The 26,194-nt window shown below is 40.9% G+C and overlaps 2 protein-coding genes across 3 annotated transcripts in view; both read left to right on the top strand.

Annotated features, from left to right (window-relative positions):
- Positions 1-8,827, top strand: part of LOC133543812 (UDP-N-acetylhexosamine pyrophosphorylase-like) — a 36,982-nt gene extending 28,155 nt beyond the window's left edge. Inside the window, exons 8-11 of one of the 2 annotated variants that reach the window (XM_061888615.1) lie at positions 361-549; positions 649-681; positions 4,277-4,343; positions 8,157-8,827. In XM_061888615.1, coding sequence (XP_061744599.1) covers positions 361-549; positions 649-681; positions 4,277-4,343; positions 8,157-8,249 — 382 coding nt within the window. In that variant the 3' untranslated portion in view covers positions 8,250-8,827. The remainder of the gene's footprint in view (positions 1-360; positions 550-648; positions 682-4,276; positions 4,344-8,156) is intronic. The other variant, XM_061888616.1, reaches the window with a different exon arrangement.
- Positions 8,828-16,657: 7,830 nt separating this feature from the next.
- Positions 16,658-26,194, top strand: part of LOC133543917 (palladin-like) — a 90,744-nt gene continuing 81,207 nt past the window's right edge. The window contains exons 1-2 of the mRNA XM_061888828.1: positions 16,658-17,324; positions 22,176-23,549. Of these exons, the coding sequence (XP_061744812.1) occupies positions 22,177-23,549 (1,373 nt within the window). The 5' untranslated portion in view covers positions 16,658-17,324; position 22,176. The remainder of the gene's footprint in view (positions 17,325-22,175; positions 23,550-26,194) is intronic.

Raw genomic sequence — 26,194 nt, 5'->3', positions numbered from 1 at the left:
TGTATATATACATATATATATATATATGTATGTATATATGTATATATACATGTATATATGTGTGTATATATATACATATATATACATATATATATATGTATGTATATATACATGTATATATGTGTGTATATATATACATATATATACATATATATATATATATATATATATATATATATATTCATGTATGTATATATTTATGTGTATATATATGTGTGTGTATATACCTGCGTAACAGGCTTGCAGGGATGATATATCATCCCACAATTACTACCTACTACTATTATTAGTACCTAAAACAACTACTATTACTAGTACTTAATGTAAGGACTAGTAGTAACTGCTGTGTACGTGTGTCAGGACGTTTGTGGTGTACGAGGTGCTGAGGGAGGACGAGTTCTCCCCGCTGAAGAACGCCGACCGCCAAGACGGGAAAGACACGCCCACCACCGCCAGACACGCCCTCCTGTCCCTCCACCACCGCTGGGTGTTGAATGCCGGCGGTCACTTTATGGACGAGAACGGCACCCGTGTCCCCGCCATCCCCAGGTAACACTCGTGCTGCTGGCGGCCGCCCGTGTCTTCCATCTGCTGTTTGTCAGCGTGTTTCACCGCCATCTTGTCCCACGTACGCCACCGTGTTTGCAGAGTTGCCGCAGCAGGAAGTGACGGTCGCACCAAGTAAATATCTCACAAGCCCCGCCCCCTCGCTGCTTTGCTTACTACACACTTCACCTTGGTGGTGCCGCTTCTACCTTATTTTCATGCTGGCTTCCTTTTTCTCTCAATCAACCGCAACTCCCCCCGTGCACCATGCTCTTTGACTAACTAATTAACTACAATACTTGCATCTTTCTCTCAATCAACCGCAACTCCCCCCGTGCACCATGCTCTTTGACTAACTAATTAACTAGAATACTTGCATCTTTCTCTCAATCAACCAAAGTGTACTTCTTGGTGCAAGTATGAAGTATTGTAGTATTCGTACACAAAGTGAAGTGTACTTGAAGTATGAAGTAAATACTATGACGTAATGTAGTATTCATGCACAAAGTGAAGTGTACTTGGTGGAAGTATGAAGTAAAAAGTATGATGTAATGTAGAATTCAAACACAAAGTGAAGTGTACTTGCAGTATGAAGTAAAAAGTATGACGTAAAGTAGTATTCATGCACAAAGTGAAGTGTACTTGGTGGAAGTATGAAGTAAAAAGTATGATGTAATGTAGAATTCAAACACAAAGTGAAGTGTACTTGCAGTATGAAGTAAAAAGTATGACATAAAGTAGTATTCATGCACAAAGTGAAGTGTACTCGGTGGAAGTATGAAGTAAAAAGTACGATGTAATGTAGTATTCTTGCGCAAAGTGCAGGGTACTTGGTGGAAGTATGAAGTAAAAAGTATAAAATAATGTAGTATTCATGCAAAAAGTAAAGTGTTCTTGAAATAGGAAATAAGTACGATGTAATGTAGTATTCATACACAAAGTGAAGTGTACTTGAAACGGGAAATAAGCAGAGGTGGGTAGTAACGCGCTACATTTACTCCGTTACATTTACTTGAGTAACTTTTGGGATAAATTGTACTTCTACGAGTAGTTTTTATGCAACATACTTTTACTTTTACTTGAGTATATTTATAGAGAAGAAACGCTACTTTTACGCCGTTCCATTTATCTACATTCAGCTCGCTACTCGCTACTTTTTTTTATCGATCTATTAATGTTTGTTTTGGTTAATGACAGAGCTTCAAAGTAGAATCTACGTATGTCTGCGTTTCACCAATCACATGCAGTCACTGGTGACGTTGGACCAATCAAACAGAGCCAGGCGGTCACATGACCCGACTTAAACAAGTTAAAAAACTATTTAGTGGTCAATTGTACGGATTATGTACTGTACTGTGCAATCTAATAATAAAAGTTTCAATCAATCAAAAATGTAAAGGAAAAAAGACACTTTTTATTTCAACCGTACTTCCCGTCAAAAGCCTAAAGACTGATCGCACGGTTCCTGTCTTCACAATAAAAGCGCCGCTCCATCGCGCCTGCGTTAACAAAATAAGAGTCTCCGAAAGCCAGCGCAAACAAGCTAGCAAGCTACGGAGTTTGCCGCCAATGTATTTCTTGTAAAGTGTATAAAAACTAATATGGAAGCTGGACAGATAAGATGCCAAAAACCAACGACTTTCATGTGGTATTAGACAGAAAAGAGGAACTTTTTTTCTCCTCCATTTGAAAACGTGGACGTCTGATTCCAATCAATGCAAGTCATCAGAATCAGGTAATACACCAACTTATATTCTTGTCTTCATGAAAGATAGGAATCTATGTGTTAAACATGCATGTATATTCATTAAAACACCTTTAACATATCAACAAAAACGGCAAAATAAATAAATATAAATTATATACTGTATATATATATATATATATATATATATATATATATATATATATATATATATATATATATATATACATATATGTGTATATATAAGATATGTGTGTATGTATATGATGTGTGTGTATGTATGATATGTGTGTGTATGTATATATGAGGTAGATCACCTCGACTTGGTCATTTATTAAGTAATTGATAAACGTTGAAAAACTTATTGGGGTGTTACCATTTAGTGGTCAATTGTACGGAATATGTACTGTACTGTGCAATCTACTAATATAAGTTTTAATCAATCAATCAAATCAATAAATGCCTACTGAGGCTATGGTGCTGTTAAGTTATTGTGGCTCAATGTGCAATTTTTTTCATTTTATTTTAATGTACTATTATTTAATATATATTATTGTTTTAGTTGCTTAAGAGATATTCCTGGCTCTGAATTTGCTCATTGCTATTTTTATGTTTTTGTGCATTATTTTTCGCCGTAATCAGGTTACTCATCAGTTACTCAGTACTTGAGTAGTTTCTTCACAACATACTTTTTACTTTTACTCAAGTAAATATTTGGGTGACTACTCCTTACTTTTACTTGAGTAATAAATCTCTACAGTAACTGTACTCTTACTTGAGTACAATTTCTGACTACTCTACCCACCTCTGGAAATAAGTATGACGTAATGTAGTCTTCATACACAAAGTGAAGTGTACTTGGTGAAAGTATGAAGTAAAAAGTATGATGTAATGTAGTATTCATACACAAAGTGAAGTGTACTTGAAATAGTAAGTAACAAGTATGATGTAATGTAGTATTCATACACAAAGTGAAGTGTACTTGAAATAGTAAGTAACAAGTATGATGTAATGTAGTCTTCATACACAAAGTGAAGTGTACTTGGTGGAAGTATGAAGTATAAAGTATGATGCAATGTAGTATTCAAATACAAAGTTAAGTGTACTAGAAGTATGATGTAAAAAGTATGATGTAATGTAGTATTCCTACACAAAGTGAAGTGTACTTGGTGCAAGTATGAAGTAAAAAGTGTGATGTAATGTAGTATTCAAACACAATATGAAGTGTACTTGAATTATGAAGTACAAAGTATGATGTAATGTAGTATTCATGCACAAAGTGAAGTGTACTTGGTGCAAGTATGAAGTAAAAAGTATGATGTAATGTAGTATTCCTACACAAAGTGAAGTGTACTTGAAGTTTGGAGTAACAAGTATGATGTAATGTAGTATTCTTACACAAAGTGAAGTGTACTTGAAGTATGAAGTAACAAGTATGATGTAATGTAGTATTCAAACACAAAGTGAAGTGTACTTGGTGCAAGTATGAAGTAAAAAGTACTGACATCATTATTTACATGCTAATGATCTAAAAGTGTTCTTCCTCCTCAGTCGATCTCCTCTTCCTCACACTTGATCACTCTTTCTTCTTCTCTCCTGTCTGCCCACAAACAAATGGAATGTTGGCACACTTTGCACATTTGGCATGTTACGTCCAATCATTCCTTCCTCCGAAACCAAGGCCATGTATATATATATATATATATATATATATATATATATATATATATATATATATATATATATATATATATATATATATATATATATATATAATCGCTACGATTTCTGGTTGTTCCCATTGGGTTGAGTTTTTCTTTGCCCTAATGTGAATCTGAGCCCAGGATGTCGTTGGGTTTTTGCAGCCCTTTGAGACATTTGTGATTTCGGGCTATATAAGTCAACATTGATTGATTGATTAACTGATTGATACCGTGGTACTGCTTACATTAATGTACATGATTATTGTATATATGATTAATGTACATTAGTATTCCATATATAATTAATGTCTCCCTCGTGCAGCCTGAAGGACAGAAGCGACCTGCCAATCAAATGTGAGATCTCTCCCCTGCTTTCCTACGCTGGAGAAGTAAGACGACTTTCTGGACTCTTCACTCTTTTTCTTCTCCTCCATTGCAGGAACATATTCTGAAGTCTATTAATAATACATGCCTCCATTACACATCATCATCATCATAATCACATCCTACCAACTTGATTTATTCTACACATGTTATACACCATCATACACACGTTATACACCATCATAGACATGTTATACACCACCATACACATTATACACCATTATAAAAATATTATACACCGTCATACACATATTATACACCATCATACACATATTACACACCATCATACACACGTTATACACCACCATACACATTATACACCATTATAAAAATATTATACACCGTCATACACATATTATACACCATCATACACATATTACACACCATCATACACACGTTATACACCACCATACACATTATACACCATTATAAAAATATTATACACCGTCATACACATATTATACACCATCATACACGTATTATACACCATCATACACGTATTATACACCATCATACACGTATTGTACACCATCATACACATATTACACACCATCATACACATATTATACACCACCATACACATTATACACCATTATAAAAATATTATACACCATCATACACACATTATACACCATCATACACATATTACACACCATCATACACATGTTATACACCACCATACACATTATACACCATTATAAAAATATTATACACCATCATACACACATTATACACCATCATAGACATGTTATACACCACCATACACATTATACACCATTATAAAAATATTATACACCGTCATACACATATTATACACCATCATACACATATTATACACCATCATACACATGTTATACACCACCATACACATACACCATACACATTATACACCATTATGAAAATATTATACACCATCATACACACATTATACACCATCATACACATATTACACACCATCATACACATGTTATACATCACCGTACACATTATACACCATTATAAAAATATTATACACCATCATACACATATTACACACCATCATACACATGTTATACACCACCATACACATTACACACCATTATAAAAATATTATACACCATCATACACATGATATACACCATCATACACATATTACACACCATCATACACATTATACACCATTATAAAAATATTATACACCATCATACACATATTACACACCATCATACACGTTATACACCACCATACACATTATACACCATTATAAAAAATATTATACACCATCATACACACGTTATACACCATCATACACATGTTATACACCACCATACAAATTATACACCATTATAAAAATATTGTACACCATCATACACACGTTATACACCATCATACACATATTACACACCATCACACACATATTACACACCATCATACACATATTACACACCATCACACACATATTACACACCATCATACACATGTTATACACTACCATACAAATTATACACCATTATAAAAATATTATACACCATCATACACACGTTATACACCATCATACACATATTACACACCATCATACACATGTTATACACCACCATACACATTATACACCATTATAGAAATATTATACACCATCATACTCACTTTATACACCTTCATACACATTTTATACACCATCATACACATGTTATACACCATTATACACACGTTATAGCTCGCGCGGTATAGCTCGGTTGGTAGAGTGGCTGTGCCAGAAACTTGAGGGTTGGAGGTTCGATTCCCGCTTCAGCCATCCTAGTCACTGCCATTGTGTCCTTGGGCAAGACACTTTACCCACCTGCTCCCAGTGCCACCCACACTGGTTTGAATGTAACTTAGATATTGGGTTTCACTATGTAAAGCGCTTTGAGTCACTAGAGAAAAGTGCTATATCAATATAATTCACTTCACTTCACTTCACTTCACTATACACCGTTATACACAATCATACACATATTATACATCATCATACACATAATACACACCATCATCCACATTGTATACACCACCATACACATTATACACCATTATAAAAATATACACCATCATACACATGATACACACCATCATACACATTATACACATTATAAAAATATTATACACCATCATACACATATTACACACCATCATACTTATATTATATAACATCATACACATACTATACACCATCATACTTATATTATACACCATCATACACATACTATACACAATCATACACATATTATACACCATCATACTTATATTATACACCATCATACACATACTATACACCATCATACTTATATTATACACCATCATACACATACTATACACAATCATACACATATTACACACCATCATACTTATATTATACACCATCATACACATATTACACACCATCACTCTTATATTATACACCTTCATACACATACTATACACCATCATACACATATTACACACCATCATACTTATATTATACACCATCATACACATACTATACACCATCTTACTTATATTATACACCATCATACACATATTATACATCATCATACAGATGTTATACACCGTCATACACATACTATACACTATCATACACGTATTATACACCATCATACTTATATTATACACCATCATACACATATTACACACCATCATACTTATATTATACACCATCATACACATACTATACACCATCATACACATATTACACACCATCATACTTATATTATACACCATCATACACATATTACACACCATCATACTTATATTATACACCATCATACACATATTACACACCATCATACTTATATTATACACCATCATACACATATTACACACCATCATACTTATATTATACACCATCATACACATACTATACACCATCATACACATATTATACATCATCATACAGATGTTATACACCGTCATACACATATTATACACCATCATACACATATTACACACCATCATACATATGTTATACACATATTATACACCATTATACACCATCATACACATATTACACACCACCATACACATATTATACACCATTATACACCATCATACACAATTTACACACCATCATACACGTTATACACCGTCATACACCGTTATACACCATCATACACATATTACACACCACCATACACATATTATACACCATTATACACCATCATACACAATTTACACACCATCATACACGTTATACACCGTCATACACATATTATACACCATCATACACATATTACACACCATCATACATATGTTATACACCATTATACACATATTATACACCATTATACACCATCATACACATATTACACACCACCATACACATATTATACACCATTATACACCATCATACACAATTTACACACCATCATACACGTTATACACCGTCATACACCGTTATACACCATCATACACATATTACACACCACCATACACATATTATACACCATTATACACCATCATACACAATTTACACACCATCATACACGTTATACACCGTCATACACATATTATACACCATCATACACATATTACACACCACCATACACATATTATACACCATTATACACCATCATACACAATTTACACACCATCATACACGTTATACACCATCATACACATATTACACACCACCATACACATATTATACACCATTATACACCATCATACACGTTATACACCGTCATACACATATTATACACCATCATACACCATCATACACATATTACATACCTTCATGGCAAGTCCTCTAGTATCTTACACTCCACACACATTGATCAACTGTCACTAAAGGTGTGTTCCTCCTGAAGGGTCTCCAAGCCCTGGTGAAGGATCGAGAGTTTCAGTCCATGCTGATCATTGACGAGCACGGCGTCCATGAGCAGGTCAAGAACGGACTTTAAGACCTGAAAACAACCTCGTTTTTTTTTTCTCCACATTGCCTGTGAAGTCATCAATGTGCAATAACAGGGCCATCATGCATATATATATATATATATAATTCTATGTGTTTTCTTTATTTTCATGACTATTTACATTGTAGATTGTCACATCAAAACTATGACTGAACACATGTCGAGTTATGTACTTAACAAAAAAAAATGGTGAAATATCTGAAAACATTTTTTATATTCTAGTTTCTTAGAAATAGCCATCCTTTTCTCTGATTGCTGCTTTGCACTCTCTTGGTGTATATATATATATATATATATATATATATATATATATATATATATATGTTGATTAGTAAAAACTGGAAGCTTGTTCATCTGTACACTTGTGGTATCCACGAGGCTTTAAAAAAACAAAAACATTATTTTTTTAATTAAAAAAATAATCAGTTGAAGTAACTTTCAGTGAAAAAAAAGAGTTGAGCAATAAAACCAGAATCTTTATTGCCATTTTACAAGTAAATTGTGTGCAACCATTTTCAGTGCATTTTAAATAATGAAAAATAAATGAATTAAAAACAGTAAAACTTGTCCTGTGTTGTACATTTAGCTGCTGGTTTTCCAAGTAAGGGGAAGCTCATATTCAGCTCCTCTCGAAACTCAAATTCTAGATAAAAAGATGCTAGATATGCCAATCAAAACATCACGTCCATCAGTCATTCCTAACCATAGGGTCGGGGCCCGTCCTCTAAAACAGTGGTCGACAACCACCGAGCCGCGGTGCGATTGGTACCGGACCACAGAAGAATTTTTTATTAATTAAAAAAAAAAAATTTAGAAAAAAGAAATCAACATTAAATGATAAATAAATGATAAATGGGTTGTACTTGTATAGCGCTTTTCTACCTTCAAGGTACTCAAAGCGCTTTGACACTACTTCCACATTTACCCATTCACACACACATTCACACACTGATGGAGGGAGCTGCCATGCAAGGCGCCAACCAGCAACCATCAGGAGCAAGGGTGAAGTGTCTTGCTCAGGACACAACGGACGAGACGAGGTTGGTTCTAGGTGGGATTTGAACCAGTGACCCTCGGGTTGCGCACGGCCACTCTTCCACTGCGCCACGCCGTCCCTAAAATACACAAGATTCACTTACAATTGTTGCACAAACCCCAAAAAAACTATTTTTTTCATGACAAAAACCTGCCTTTTTCATAACAAAGACAAAAAAAAAGGGAATCCCTCCCGACGCCCAGCGTATGGTAAGAAATGAAGATTTATTAACTAATAAAAACAGACGAGGAAACAGAAAAACTGGCACAAGGGCACAAAAGGCCAAACAAAAACTACTAGCATGAGAGCTAGGGATAAACTAAGCGTAGCGCGAAAGCTAGCGAGTATAAACATAGAAGCAGTCGTCACTTGTTGCGTGTAATGCAAATTAGGATCCGAGAAAGAATGAACAAAAAAGGGTTGGCTTAAATAAGGAGAGTAATCAAGAGGAACAGGTGTGCGTAAACGGCGAGTAGCAGGTGGAACTAATGTGAAACCATGGTGACAGAACAAACAGGAACTAAGGAAGTCAAACATAAACAGAGTATGACACACAAACGCAACAAAACTAGAATATGTGATGATCTGGGCAGCGGATCATCACATTTCTTATTTCAAGCATGAAAAAGAAAATCATGACTCTGACACAATTTTGTCTATTGCTTACATTCCTACACAGTGGAGTTTTACGAGCCTTCCGCTTGGTAGGATCAAAGATAGCTTTTGTCTTCTCTCCGGGAACTCATGGCAACACAAAGTTTTGTGGGAACTTAGATACTATTATTCTGACACGTTAATAGTTTCCGTCTGAGATCAATCAATCCATTATTAGATGAAGAATCGTCGATGTTGTCGTTGAATAAAAGCAGGCCAGTACACATGAAATGTCTGAACCCAAAAGATCTGAGTTAGTTTGTTTGACTGTTTCTGATAAACGTATTTTACTGCTTGCTGTTTTTATCAGAATAGAATAGACTTTATTGTCATATTTGCATATAGTGAGATTAAAGACTCCAATTTAAGGTGCGGTAGTGGGAACAAATATGGGGTGAAATAAAAAAAACTAACAATTGAAATAAACAGACTACTATCCAATAAAATAAGCAATCCTGTACAATATACAAAACATTATAGAAATACAAAATACTGTACAATATGCAGAAGAAGACAATGTACAGTACATTCCATTCATGTAGATAATATGGGTTAGTGTTAGAAGTAGTGTAATGTTGCTATTTGTGAGTGTACAACCTGGCTATTTTTACTTCCACTAAACGTGTGTTTGACATTCCTTCCGCAGCCAGCAGACACTTGAGTGCAATCAGTGGCTGCAGGAAGAACAGGAATAGCAATGAAAGCAGCAAATGTGATAGTGGGACACAAATACATCAAGTGCTGGACGCACTCCAAGTTGTCTTCTTTGCCTGGGAAGTTCCTCACGTGGACACACTTCCTGTTTCTAGTGGACACACTTCCTGTCTCACCTGGATACACTTCCTGTCTCATGTGGGTACTCTTCCTGTCCTAAGTGGAAATTCTTCCTGTCTCACATGGACACAGTTTCTGTCTTACGTAGACACACTTCCTGTCTCATGTGGGCACACTTCTTGTCCTACTTGGACAGACTTCCTGTCCTATGGGGACACACTTCCTGTTTTACCTAGACCCACTTCCTGTCTAACATGGACACACTTCCTGTCTTACGTAGACACACTTCCTGTTTTACCTAGACCCACTTCCTGTCTAACATGGACACACTTCCTGTCTTACGTGGACACAATTCCTCTCCTTAGTGGACACACTTCCTGTCTCATGTGGACACACTTCCTGTCCTACGTGGACACTTCCTGTCCTATGTGGACATACTTCCTGTCTTATGTGGACATACTTCCTTTCTTAAATGGACACACTTCCTGTCTTACATGGACATACTTCCTGTCTCATGTGGACACACTTTCTGTCTCACGTGGACACACTTCCTGTCTTACATGGACACACTTCCTGTCTTACGTGGACACACTTCCTGTCCTACGTGACAAACTTCCTGTCTTACGTGGACACAATTCCTCTCCTTAGTGGACACACTTCCTGTCTCATGTGGACACACTTCCTGTCCTACGTGGACACTTCCTGTCCTATGTGGACATACTTCCTGTCTTATGTGGACATACTTCCTTTCTTAAATGGACACACTTCCTGTCTCATGTGGACACACTTTCTGTCTCACGTGGACACACTTCCTGTCTCACGTGGACACACTTCCTGTCTTACGTGGACACACTTCCTGTCCTACGTGACAAACTTCCTGTTTTACGTGGACACACTTTCTGTCTCACGTGCGCACCTTTCCTGTCTTACATGGACACACTTCCTGTCTTACGTGGACACACTTCCTGTCCTACGTGACAAACTTCCTGTCTTATGTGGATGTACTTCCTTTCTTAAATGGACACACTTCCTGTCTTACATGGACATACTTCCTGTCTCATGTGGAAACACTTCCTGTCTTATGTGGACACACTTCCTGTCTTACGTAGATACACTTCCTGTTTTACCTAGACCCACTTCCTGTCTTATGTGGACACACTTCTTGTCTCACGTGGACACACTTCCTGTCTTACATGGATACAATTCCTCTCTTTAGTGGACACATTTCCTGTCTCATGTGGACACACTTCCTGTCCTACGTGGACACACTTCCTGTCCTATGTGTACATACTTCCTGTCTTACGTGGACATACTTCCTGTTTCTAGTGGCCATACTTCCTGTCTCACATGGGCACATTTCCTGTCTGACTTGGTCAAACTTTCTGTCTCATGTGGGTACGCTTCCTGTCCTAAGTGGAAATACTTCCTGTCTCATGTACACACACTTCCTGTCTTACGTGGTCACACTTTTTGTCTTACGTAGACACACTTCCTGTCTTACGTACACACACACTTCCTGTCTCATGTAGGTACACTTCCTGTCTCAAGTGGATACACATCCTGTCTTACGTGGACACACTTCCTGTCCTACGTGGACACTTCCTGTCCTATGTGGACATACTTCCTGTCTTACGTGGACATACTTCCTTTCTTAAATGGACACACTTCCTGTCTTACATGGACATACTTCCTGTCTCATGTGGAAACACTTCCTGTCTTATGTGGACACACTTCCTGTCTTACGTAGATACACTTCCTGTTTTACCTAGACCCACTTCCTGTCTTATGTGGACACACTTCTTGTCTCACGTGGACACACTTCCTGTCTTACATGGACACAATTCCTCTCTTTAGTGGACAAATTTCCTGTCTCATGTGGACACACTTCCTGTCTTACGTGGATACAATTCCTCTCTTTAGTGGACACATTTCCTGTCTCATGTGGACACACTTCCTGTCCTATGTGTACATACTTCCTGTCTTACATGGATACAATTCCTCTCTTTAGTGGACACATTTCCTGTCTCATGTGGACACACTTCCTGTCTTACGTGGATACAATTCCTCTCTTTAGTGGACACATTTCCTGTCTCATGTGGACACACTTCCTGTCTTACGTGGATACAATTCCTCTCTTTAGTGGACACATTTCCTGTCTCATGTGGACACACTTCCTGTCCTACGTGGACACACTTCCTGTCCTATGTGTACATACTTCCTGTCTTACATGGATACAATTCCTCTCTTTAGTGGACACATTTCCTGTCTCATGTGGACACACTTCCTGTCTTACGTGGATACAATTCCTCTCTTTAGTGGACACATTTCCTGTCTCATGTGGACACACTTCCTGTCCTACGTGGACACACTTCCTGTCCTATGTGTACATACTTCCTGTCTTACGTGGACATACTTCCTGTTTCTAGTGGCCATACTTCCTGTCTCACATGGGCACATTTCCTGTCTGACTTGGTCAAACTTTCTGTCTCATGTGGGTACGCTTCCTGTCCTACGTGGAAATACTTCCTGTCTCATGTACACACACTTCCTGTCCTGCGTGGTCACACTTTCTGTCTTACGTAGACACACTTCCTGTCTTACGTACACACTCACTTCCTGTCTCATGTAGGTACACTTCCTGTCTCAAGTGGATACACATCCTGTCTTACGTGGACACACTTTCTGTCCTACGTGAACACACTTCCTGTCTTACGTGGAAACACTTCCTATATGTGTGTGTGTATATATATATATATATATATATATATATACACACACACACACACACACACATGTAAAGGTGTATTATGTAAAAATGAGGTTGGTCTAATGACAAGCTGGTTATGGTGAAGTAAGGAAGTTGTGACCTTTGACCTTTTGCTGCCCACTCAACCCTTCTCAGGAGAAGAAATAATTATTTTCCCCCTAAAAGGATTTCACTCTGTGCTTCAAGCAGCAGACCATGTCCACATGTGCACCACATACCTGCAGAGAAGGAAGGAGGTCCCCTCAATGTGTCTGTTCCAGGGTCAAACTGTGGCCATCTGTCAATTTTTACAGTAAAGTAGACATTTGAGTAAACTACTTCTTACTGACAGTTTGGTTATGTTTGGGTTTTTACTCTGTTTCCTTTCAGCGCTCTTATTTTGGTTACATTTCCTGCATGTGTCCCTTAGCGCTTGTTTCCCTCACCTGTCCCTGATTGGCAGCCTGGCACACCTGCTTGCAGTTGCAAGTCAGGCTACTATTTATGCCTGCCTCGCCCTCCAGCCAGGGCTCGATGCTTGTATCTTGTATATTGGTGTGTATGTGTACAGTATGTTTGTACAGTGAATGTATATATTATATGTTGTGTTACAGGTGACATGTTTCCGTGTGTTATAGGTGACATGTGTCAGGTGTGTTACAGGTGTCATGTGTCAGTGTGTCAGTTTTGATGCAGGTGACATGTTTCAGTGTGTCAGGTGTGTTACAGGTGACATGTTTCAGTGTGTCAGGTTTGATGCAGGTGACATGTTTCAGTGTGTTAGGTGTGTTACAGGTGATATGTTTCAGTGTGTCAGGTGTGTTGCAGGTGACATGTTTCAGTGTGTCAGGTGTGTTACAGGTGACATGTTTCAGTGTGTCGGGTGTGTTACAGGTGATATGTTTCAGTGTGTCAGGGGTGTTACTGGTGCCATATTTCAGTGTGTCAGGTTTGATGCAGGTGACATGTTTCAGTGTGTTAGGTGTGTTACAGGTGATATGTTTCAGTGTGTCAAGTGTATTACAGGTGACATGTTTCAGTGTGTCAAGTGTGTTACAGGTGCCATACTTCAGTGTGTCAGGTTTGATGCAGGTGACGTGTTTCAGTGTGTTACAGATGATTTGCTTCAGTGTGTCGGGTGTGTTACAGGTGACATGTTTCAGTGTGTCAGGTTTGATGCAAGTGACATGTTTCAGTGTGTTACATATGATTTGCTTCAGCGTGTCGGGTGTGTTACAGGTGACATGTTTCAGTGTGTCGGGTGTGTTACAGGTGATATGTTTCAGTGTGTCAGGGGTGTTACTGGTGCCATATTTCAGTGTGTCAGGTTTGATGCAGGTGACATGTTTCAGTGTGTTAGGTGTGTTACAGGTGATATGTTTCAGTGTGTCAGGTGTGTTACAGGTGACATGTTTCAGTGTGTCAAGTGTGTTACAGGTGCCATACTTCAGTGTGTCAGGTTTGATGCAGGTGACGTGTTTCAGTGTGTTACAGATGATTTGCTTCAGTGTGTCGGGTGTGTTACAGGTGACATGTTTCAGTGTGTCAGGTGTGTTATAGGTGCCATATTTCAGTGTGTCAGGTGTGTTACAGGTGACATGTTTCAGCGTGTCAGGTGTGTTACAGGTGACATGTTTTAGTGTGCCAGGTGTGTTGCAGGTGACGTTTCAGTGTGTTACAGGTGACATATTTCAGTATGTTGGGTATGTTACAAATGACATGTTTCAGTGTGTAAGGTGTGTTACAGGTGACATGTTTCAGTGTGCCAGGTTTGTTGCAGGTTACATGTTTCAGTTTCAGTGTGTCAGGTGTGTTACAGGTGACATGTTTCAGTGTGTCAGGTTTGATGCAGGCGACATGTTTCAGTGTGTCAGGGGTGTTAGAGGTGACATGTTTCAGTGTGTCAGGTTTGATGCAGGTGACATGTTTCAGTGTGTTAGGTGTGTTACAGGTGCCATATTTCAGTGTGTCAGGTGTGTTACAGGTGACATGTTTCAGCGTGTCAGGTGTGTTACAGGTGACATGTTTCAGTGTGTCAGGTGTGTTATAGGTGCCATATTTCAGTGTGTCAGGTGTGTTACAGGTGACATGTTTCAGCGTGTCAGGTGTGTTACAGGTGACATGTTTTAGTGTGCCAGGTGTGTTGCAGGTGACGTTTCAGTGTGTTACAGGTGACATATTTCAGTATGTTGGGTATGTTACAAATGACATGTTTCAGTGTGTAAGGTGTGTTACAGGTGACATGTTTCAGTGTGCCAGGTTTGTTGCAGGTCACATGTTTCAGTTTCAGTGTGTCAGGTGTGTTACAGGTGACATGTTTCAGTGTGTCAGGTTTGATGCAGGCGACATGTTTCAGTGTGTCAGGGGTGTTAGAGGTGACATGTTTCAGTGTGTCAGGTTTGATGCAGGTGACATGTTTCAGTGTGTTAGGTGTGTTACAGGAGATATGTTTCAGTGTGTCAGGGGTGTTACAGGTGCCATATTTCAGTGTGTCAGGCGTGTTACAGGTGACATGTTTCAGCGTGTCAGGTGTGTTACAGGTGACATGTTTCAGTGTGTCAGGTGTGTTATAGGTGGCATATTTCAGTGTGTCAGGTGTGTTACAGGTGACATGTTTCAGCGTGTCAGGTGTGTTACAGGTGACATGTTTTAGTGTGCCAGGTGTGTTGCAGGTGACGTTTCAGTGTGTTACAGGTGACATATTTCAGTATGTTGGGTATGTTACAAATGACATGTTTCAGTGTGTAAGGTGTGTTACAGGTGACATGTTTCAGTGTGCCAGGTTTGTTGCAGGTTACATGTTTCAGTTTCAGTGTGTCAGGTGTGTTACAGGTGACATGTTTCAGTGTGTCAGGTTTGATGCAGGCGACATGTTTCAGTGTGTCAGGGGTGTTACAGGTGCCATGTTTCAGTGTGTCGGGTGTATTCCAGGTGACATGTTTTAGTGTGTCAGGTGTGTTACAGGTGCCATATTGCATTATGTCAGGTTTGACACAGGTGCCATGTTTCAGTGTGTCAGGTGTGTGTTGCATCATCATGCCACCTCTCAGCCTGGCATAAACAAACACTGACTGGCACAAACAAGTGTCAGCACTTTGCCTCAACACCATCTCCCTCCCTGACAGAAGCCCCCACACTGAAACCCGAGCCAGGCGAGCCAAATTTAGCCTGACACAGAGAGCAGCCTGAGTTGGGACGTCAGACACTGAGCCCGAGAGCTGCTTCTTCAGGCTCCTCACACCAACCAGCTTCTATTGGATCCTCACACTAACCAGCTTCTATTGGATCTTCACACTAACCGGCTTCTCACACCAACCGGCTTCTACTGGGTCCTCAAACCAACCAGCTTTTAGGTTCCTCAGACCAACCAGCCTTTAATGGTCCTCCATACCAACCAGCTTCTTCTGGCTCCTCACAACAACCAGCCTTCATTGGTTCCTCATACCAACCAGCTTCTTCTGGCTCCTCACAACAACCAGCCTTCATTGGTTCCTCATACCAACCAGTTTCTTCTGGCTCCTCACAACAACCAGCCTTTATTGGTTCCTCATACCAACCAGCTTCTTCTGGCTCTCGATACCAACCAGCTTCTTCTGGTTCCTCACAACAACCAGCCTTCATTGGTTCCTCATACCAACCAGCTTCTTCTGGCTCCTCACAACAACCAGCCTTCATTGGTTCCTCATACCAACCAGTTTCTTCTGGCTCCTCACATCAACCAGCCTTTATTGGTTCCTCATACCAACCAGCTTCTTCTGGTTCCTCATACCAACCAACAGAAAGGCTTCTTCTGCTCAACGGGAGAACAACTTGACCGGTGTCAGAAGACATTTGGTCACAAAGTTCACTGAAGGCAAGTTTGAGTCTTTTTTTTTTTCTTTAGATAATCTTTGTTTAGCAAAACGTTGCTGCTCTTTTCTTCGGGCATTTGGTAAATTACATTTCCTAAAATGCATAAAAGATCGGAAGAGAAAGTTTTATGAAGACATCAAGAAATGTCTGACTGTAAATGATTATTATAAATGTTTCATTTGGCAATCAACGTTTGCCAGAGAAATCATGTTTTGAGACAGTCGTGGTCTAACGTTAGCGAGGGCGCCGTCATGCCTGCAGCCCAGCTCAGGAGATTAAAAATAACAGCAGCTGCTCTTCAAGCGCCCGAAATATATCTTTTACAATGTTTTCATGTGGGGCTTTAGCACTTTAGGATTTTAAGCACCATCGTAGTCTTGCTCTTTAGCACCTTTAGCCCCATAATGGTCCTGTACTTCAGCTTCTTTAGCATCATCATTGTCCTGCTCTTTAGCATCGTTAGCACCATAATGGTCCTGTACTTGAGTATCTTTAATACCATCATTGGTCTGTACTTTAACATCTTTAGCACCATCATGGTCCTGCACTTTAGCATCTTTCGCACCATCATGTTCCTGTACTTCAGCTTCTTTAGCACCATAATGGTCCTGTACTTTAAGATCTTTAGCACCATCATGGTCCTGCACTTTAGCATCTTTCGTACCATCATGTTCCTGTACTTTAGCATCTTTAGCACTGTCATGGTCCTGTACTTCAGCTTCTTTAGCACCATCATGGTCCTGCACTTTAGCATCTTTCGCACCATAATGGTCCTGTATTTTAACGTCTTTAGCACCATCATGGTCCTGTACTTAGCATCTTTAGTCACATCATGCTCCTAAACTTTAGCATCATTAACACCATCATAGTCCTGTACATTAGCATTTTTAGCACCGTAATGGTCCTGTACTTTAACATCTTTCGCACCATCATGTTCCTGTACTTTAGCATCTTTAGCACTGTCATGGTCCTGTACTTCAGCTTCTTTAGCACCATCATGGTCCTGCACTTTAGCATCTTTCGTACCATCATGTTCCTGTACTTTAGCATCTTTAGCACTGTCATGGTCCTGTACTTCAGCTTCTTTAGCACCATCATGGTCCTGCACTTTAGCATCTTTCGTACCATCATGTTCCTGTACTTTAGCATCTTTAGCACTGTCATGGTCCTGTAGTTCAGCTTCTTTAGCACCATCATGGTCCTGCACTTTAGCATCTTTCGTACCATCATGTTCCTGTACTTTAGCATCTTTAGCACTGTCATGGTCCTGTACTTCAGCTTCTTTAGCACCATCATGGTCCTGCACTTTAGCATCTTTCGCACCATAATGGTCCTGTACTTTAACGTCTTTAGCACCATCATGGTCCTGTACTTAGCATCTTTAGCCACATCATGCTCCTAAACTTTAGCATCATTAACACCATCATAGTCCTGTACATTAGCATTTTTAGCACCGTAATGGTCCTGTACTTTAACATCTTTCGCACCATCATGTTCCTGTACTTTAGCATCTTTAGCACTGTCATGGTCCTGTACTTCAGCTTCTTTAGCACCATCATGGTCCTGCACTTTAGCATCTTTCGTACCATCATGTTCCTGTACTTTAGCATCTTTAGCACTGTCATGGTCCTGTACTTCAGCTTCTTTAGCACCATCATGGTCCTAAACTTTAGCATCTTTCGCACCATCATGTTCCTGTACTTTAGCATCTTTAGCACTGTCATGGTCCTTTACTTCAGCTTCTTTAGCACCATCATGGTCCTGCACTTTAGCATCTTTCGCACCATAATGGTCCTGTACTTTAACGTCTTTAGCACCATCATGGTCCTGTACTTAGCATCTTTAGCCACATCATGTCCCTAAACTTTAGCATCTTTCGCACCATCATGTTCCTGTATTTTAGCATCTTTAGCACTGTCATGGTCCTGTACTTCAGCTTCTCTAGCACCATCATGGTCCTGCACTTTAGCATCTTTCGCACCATAATGGTCCTGTACTTTAACGTCTTTAGCACCATCATGGTCCTGTACTTAGCATCTTTAGCCACATCATGCTCCTAAACTTTAGCATCATTAACACCATCATAGTCCTGTACATTAGCATTTTTAGCACCGTAATGGTCCTGTACTTTAACATCTTTCGCACCATCATGTTCCTGTACTTCAGCTTCTTTAGCACCATAATGGTCTTGTACTTTAAGATCTTTAGCACCATCATGGTCCTGCACTTTAGCATCTTTCGTACCATCATGTTCCTGTACTTTAGCATCTTTAGCACTGTCATGGTCCTGTACTTCAGCTTCTTTAGCACCATCATGGTCCTAAACATTAGCATCTTTCGCACCATCATGTTCCTGTACTTTAGCATCTTTAGCACTGTCATGGTCCTGTACTTCAGCTTCTTTAGCACCATCATGGTCCTGCACTTTAGCATCTTTCGCACCATAATGGTCCTGTACTTTAACGTCTTTAGCACCATCATGGTCCTGTACTTAGCATCTTTAGCCACATCATGCTCCTAAACTTTAGCATCATTAACACCATCATAGTCCTGTTCATTAGCATTTTTAGCACCGTAATGGTCCTGTACTTTAACATCTTTCGCACCATCATGTTCCTGTACTTTAGCATCTTTAGCACTGTCATGGTCCTGTACTTCAGCTTCTTTAGCACCATAATGGTCTTGTACTTTAAGATCTTTAGCACCATCATGGTCCTGCACTTTAGCATCTTTCGTACCATCATGTTCCTGTACTTTAGCATCTTTGGCACTGTCATGGTCCTGTACTTCAGCTTCTTTAGCACCATCATGGTCCTGCACTTTAGCATCTTTCGCACCATAATGGTCCTGTACTTTAACGTCTTTAGCACCATCATGGTCCTGTACTTAGCATCTTTAGCCACATCATGCTCCTAAACTTTAGCATCATTAACACCATCATAGTCCTGTACATTAGCATTTTTAGCACCGTAATGGTCCTGTACTTTAACATCTTTCGCACCATCATGTTCCTGTACTTTAGCACCTTTAGCACTGTCATGGTCCTGTACTTCAGCTTCTTTAGCACCATCATGGTCCTGCACTTTAGCATCTTTCGTACCATCATGTTCCTGTACTTTAGCATCTTTAGCACTGTCATGGTCCTGTACATCAGCTTCTTTAGCACCATCATGGTCCTAAACTTTAGCATCTTTCGCACCATCATGTTCCTGTACTTTAGCATCTTTAGCACTGTCATGGTCCTGTACTTCAGCTTCTCTAGCACCATCATGGTCCTGCACTTTAGCATCTTTCGCACCATAATGGTCCTGTACTTTAACGTCTTTAGCACCATCATGGTCCTGTACTTAGCATCTTTAGCCACATCATGTTCCTAAACTTTAGCATCTTTCGCACCATCATGTTCCTGTACTTTAGCATCTTTAGCACTGTCATGGTCCTGTACTTCAGCTTCTCTAGGACCATCATGGTCCTGCACTTTAGCATCTTTCGCACCGTAATGGTCCTGTACTTTAACGTCTTTAGCACCATCATGGTCCTGTACTTAGCATCTTTAGCCACATCATGCTCCTAAACTTTAGCATCATTAACACCATCATAGTCCTGTACATTAGCATTTTTAGCACCGTAATGGTCCTGTACATTAGCATCTTTAGCACCATAATGGTCCAGTACTGTAGAACCATCATCCATCCATTTTGTACCGCTTGTCCCTTTTGGGGTCGCGGGGGGTGCTGGAGCCTATCTCAGCTGTAATCGAGCAGAAGGCGGCATACACCCTGGACAAGTCGCCACCTCATCGCGGTTGAGGTGGCGACTCTCATTAGCTCTCATTAGCACCATCATAATCTTGGATATTTAGAACCATCATATTTAGCACTGTCATAGTCCTGTACTTTGGCATCTTTAGCGCCATCACGATCCTGTACTTTAGCATCTTTAGCACCAACATTGTCCCGTAATTTAGCATTTAATTAGCACCATCATGGTTCTGTACATTAGCATCTTTAGCACCATTACGGTCCTGTTCTTTAGCATCTTTAACACCATCATCTTCCTGTAGTTTAACATCTTAAGCACCATAATGGCCCTGTTCTTTAGCATCTTTAGCACTATCATTGTGCTCTACTTTAGCATCTTAAACACCATAATGGTCCTGTACTTTAGCATCTTTAGCACCATCATGGTCCTGTACTGTAGAACCATCATTGTATATTAGCATATTTACCACTGTCATGGTCCTGTAGTTTAATATCTTTAGCACCATCATGGCCCTGAACTTTAGCATCTTTAGCACCATCATTGTCCTGTACATTAGCATCTTAAACACCATAATGGTCCTGTACTTTAGCATCTTAAACACCATAATGATCCTGTACTTTAGCATCTTTAGCACCATCATGGTCCTGTACTTTAGCATCTTCAGCACCATAATGGTATAATAATTTAGCGTCTTTAGCACAATCACGGTCCTGTACTTTAGCATCTTTAGCACCATGATGGTCCTGTACTTTAGCATCCTTAGTACCATGATAGTCCCATACTTTAGTATCTTTAGCACTATGATGGTCCTGCACTTTAGCATCTTTAGCACCATGATAGTCCCATACTTTATTATCTTTAGCACCATGATGGTCCTGTACTTTAGCATCTTTAGCACCATCATGGTCCTGTACTTTAGCATCTTTAGCACCATCATGGTCCTGTACTTTAGCATCTTTAGCACCATCATGGTCCTGTACTTTAGCATCTTTAGCACCGTCATGGTCCTGTACTTTAGCATCTTTAGCACCATCATTGTCTTGCTCAATCTACAGATGTCATGGATACCTCTGTCCGACATGTGTTGCAGGATGCAGCACGGGAGTTGGAACCAGCCACTCCCCATATCTCTGCTGCTCAAGGGCCCGGCAGGAGACCAGGCTGCTGGCGTTGAGGAGGACTATGGCGTGGTCTTGGCTGATAATGATCTCTCTGAGGACCCCCAGCTGGAGGTGCAGGCCGGCAGAGGTGACTTTGTGGATCTCACTGAATTTTTGAACGCCGAAGAGATCAACCGCAGTCTGGACTTGGCCTGGGAGGCCTTTGGTGACGCAGAAGATCAACGTCTTAAGACCCAGGCGCAGGATCTCAAAGAGGAGCCTGGAGATGTTCGTCAGTCTTCACCCTCACCTGAGAAGCTCACCTGTCACAAGCCTGCACAGCCTCTTTACAAACAGGACAAACCTCGGCTTCTTCACGCAGACTTGGAGCTGAACGAGCGCACGTCTTCCGTCACGGAGTTCTGCAGTCGGGCCGCCACCTTCATCGAGGAGCTCTCGTCCATCTTCAAAGGGTCAGCACATGGGGAGGGGCAAGTGGACGACCACTTGTCCTCCCCTCTTGGTGGACATCTGTCTCCTGGGAGCCAGCAAGCAGACCCTGCTACCTCCTCCTCACCCTGCTGGCCAGTACCAAGTCAACCATCACCCTGCCAACCAACCCCCTGCCAACCATCACTATGTCAACCATCCCCAAGTCAACCATCACCCTGCCAACCAACCCCCTGCCAACCATCACTATGTCAACCATCCCCAAGTCAACCATCCCCCTGCCAGCCATCACTATGTCAACTATCCCCAAGTCAACCATCCCCCTGCCAATCATCACTATGTCAACCATCACCAAGTCAACCATCCCCCTGCCAACCATCACCAAGTCAACCATCCCCCTGCCAGCCATTACCATGTCAACCATCCCCAAGTCCACCACCACCCTACCAGCCATCACCCTGTCAACCATCCCCAAGTCAACCATCACCCGGTCAACCTTCCCCAAGTCCACCATCACCCTACCAGCCATCACCAAGTCAACCATCCTCCTGCCAAGCATTACCATGTCTACCATCCCCAAGTCAACCATCACCCTACCAGCCATCACCAAGTCAACCATCCCCCGGCCAGCCATCACCAAGTCAACCATCCCCAAGTCAACCATCCTCCTGCCCGCCATCACCATGCCCACCAGAGCAGACTACGTACCAGCAAGCGGCGGCCGGTCCTCCACTGGCAGGTCCACAGGAGGTGGTTCCTGCCGCTCAGGAGCATCATCAATGCGAGGCTCCGCCCCCATGTGGAACCCTGATCCCGCCCTGCTTTGTTCAGAAGCTGAAGAGCCAGGAGGTGGCAGAAGGAAGACCTATCCGTCTGGAATGCAGCGTCATCGGGAACCCACATCCACTCATCAGGTAGGTTCTCTTGTGCAGGTCAAACTGTAATGTGCTTGTTGGGCCACTAGATGGCAATGTCACAATGTAGAGGAGCACAAATATACTTGGTATATGTACTTGTAGTAAAACTGTAATGTGCTTGTTGGGCCACTAGATGGCAATGTCACGATGTAGAGGAGCACACATATACTTGGTATATGTACTTGTAGTAAAACTGTAATGTGCTTGTTGGGCCACTAGATGGCAATGTCACGATGTAGAGGAGCACACATATACTTGGTATATGTACTTGTAGTAAAACTGTAATGTGCTTGTTGGGCCACTAGATGGCAATGTCACGATGTAGAGGAGCACACATATACTTGGTATATGTACTTGTAGTAAAACTGTAATGTGCTTGTTGGGCCACTAGATGGCAATGTCACGATGTAGAGGAGCACACATATACTTGGTATATGTACTTGTAGTAAAACTGTAATGTGCTTGTTGGGCCACTAGATGGCAATGTCACGATGTAGAGGAGCACACATATACTTGGTATATGTACTTGTAGTTTACCCATGATGTAGGAAATGTACGTATATGTACATGTAGTAGATGTACTTGTAGTTTATGTACATGTAGTTTACATACTTGTAGTTTACCAATATGTAGTATAAGTAGTATATGTATACATACATGTAGTATATGTACTTGTAGTTCACCAACATGTAGTATATTATGTATATCAGGGGGCACCAGGGCGGTGCCCGCGGGCACCAGGTCGCCCGTAAGGACCAGATGAGTCGCCCGCTGGCCTGTTCTAAAAATAGCTCAAATAGCAGCACTTACCAGTGAGCTGCCTCTATTTTTTTAAATTTGATTTATTTACTAGCAAGCTGGTCTCATTTTGCTGGACAGTTTTAATTCTAAGAGAGAAAAAACTCAAATAGAATTTGAAAATCCAAGAAAATATTTTAAAGACTTGGTCTAAACTTGTTTAAATAGATTCATTTATTTTTTGACTTTACTTCTTATAACTTTCAGAAAGACTATTTTAGAGAAAAAATACAACCTTAAAAATGATTTTAGGATTTTTAAACACATATACCTTTTTACCTTTTAGATTCCTTCCTCTTCTTTTCTGACAATTTAAATCAATGTTCAAGTAAATTTTAATTTTTTTTATTGTAAAGAATAATAAATACATTTTAATTTAATTTTTCATTTTAGCTTCTGTTTTTTCAACGAAGAATATTTGTGAAATATTTCTTCAAACTTATTGTGATTGAAATTAAAAAAAAAATATTCTGGCAAATCTAGAAAATCTGTAGATCCATCCATCCATCCATCATCTTCCGCTTGTCCGAGGTCGGGTCGCGGGGGCAACAGCCTAAGCAGGGAAACCCAGACTTCCCTATCCCCAGCCACTTCGTCCAGCTCTTCCCGGGGGATCCCGAGGCGTTCCCAGGCCAGCCGGGAGACATAGTCTTCCCAACGTGTCCTGGGTCTTCCCCGTGGCCTCCTACCGGTTGGACGTGCCCTAAACACCTCCCTAGGGAGGCGTTCGGGTGGCATCCTGACCAGATGCCCGAACCACCTCATCTGGCTCCTCTCGATGTGGAGGAGCAGCGGCTTTACTTTGAGTTCCTCCCGGATGGCAGAGCTTCTCACCCTATCTCTAAGGGAGAGACCCGCCACACGGCGGAGGAAACTCATTTCGGCCGCTTGTACCTGTGATCTTGTCCTTTCGGTCATGACCCAAAGCTCATGACCATAGGTGAGGATGGGAACGTAGATCGACCAGTAAATTGAGAGCTTTGCCTTCCGGCTCAGCTCCTTCTTCACCACAACGGATCGATACAACGTCCGCATTACTGAAGACGCCGCACCGATCCGCCTGTCGATCTCACGATCCACTCTTCCCCCACTCGTGAACAAGACTCCTAGGTACTTGAACTCCTCCACTTGGGGCAGGGTCTCCTCCCCAACCCGGAGATGGCACTCCACCCTTTTCCGGGCAAGAACCATGGACTCGGACTTGGAGGTGCTGATTCTCATTCCAGTCGCTTCACACTCGGCTCCGAACCGATCCAGTGAGAGCTGAAGATCCCGGTCAGATGAAGCCATCAGGACCACATCATCTGCAAAAAGCAGAGACCTAATCCCGTGGCCACCAAACCGGAACCCCTCAACGCCTTGGCTGCGCCTAGAAATTCTGTCCATAAAAGTTATGAACAGAATCGGTGACAAAGGACAGCCTTGGTGGAGTCCAACCCTCACTGGAAACGTGTCCGACTTACTGCCAGCAATGCGGACCAAGCTCTGGCACTGATCATACAGGGAGCGGACCGCCACAATAAGACAGTCCGGTACCCCATACTCTCTGAGCACTCCCCACAGGACTTCCCGAGGGACAAGGTCGAATGCCTTCTCCAAGTCCACAAAGCACATGTAGACTGGTTGGGCAAACTCCCGTGCACCCTCAAAAACCCTGCCGAGAGTATAGAGCTGGTCCACAGTTCCACGACCAGGACGAAAACCACACTGTTCCTCCTGAATCCGAGGTTCGACTATCCGGCGAAGCCTCCTCTCCAGTACACCTGAATAAACCTTACCGGGAGGGCTGAGGAGTGTGATCCCACGATAGTTGGAACACACCCTCCGGTCCCCCTTCTTAAAGA

The sequence above is a fragment of the Nerophis ophidion genome, linkage group LG26 (genome assembly GCF_033978795.1).
Source record: "Nerophis ophidion isolate RoL-2023_Sa linkage group LG26, RoL_Noph_v1.0, whole genome shotgun sequence".
In the NCBI taxonomy this organism is placed as follows: Eukaryota; Metazoa; Chordata; class Actinopteri; order Syngnathiformes; family Syngnathidae; genus Nerophis; species Nerophis ophidion.
The sequence above is the reverse complement of the archived record's forward strand: the minus strand, read 5'-3'. Positions and strand labels throughout refer to the sequence as shown.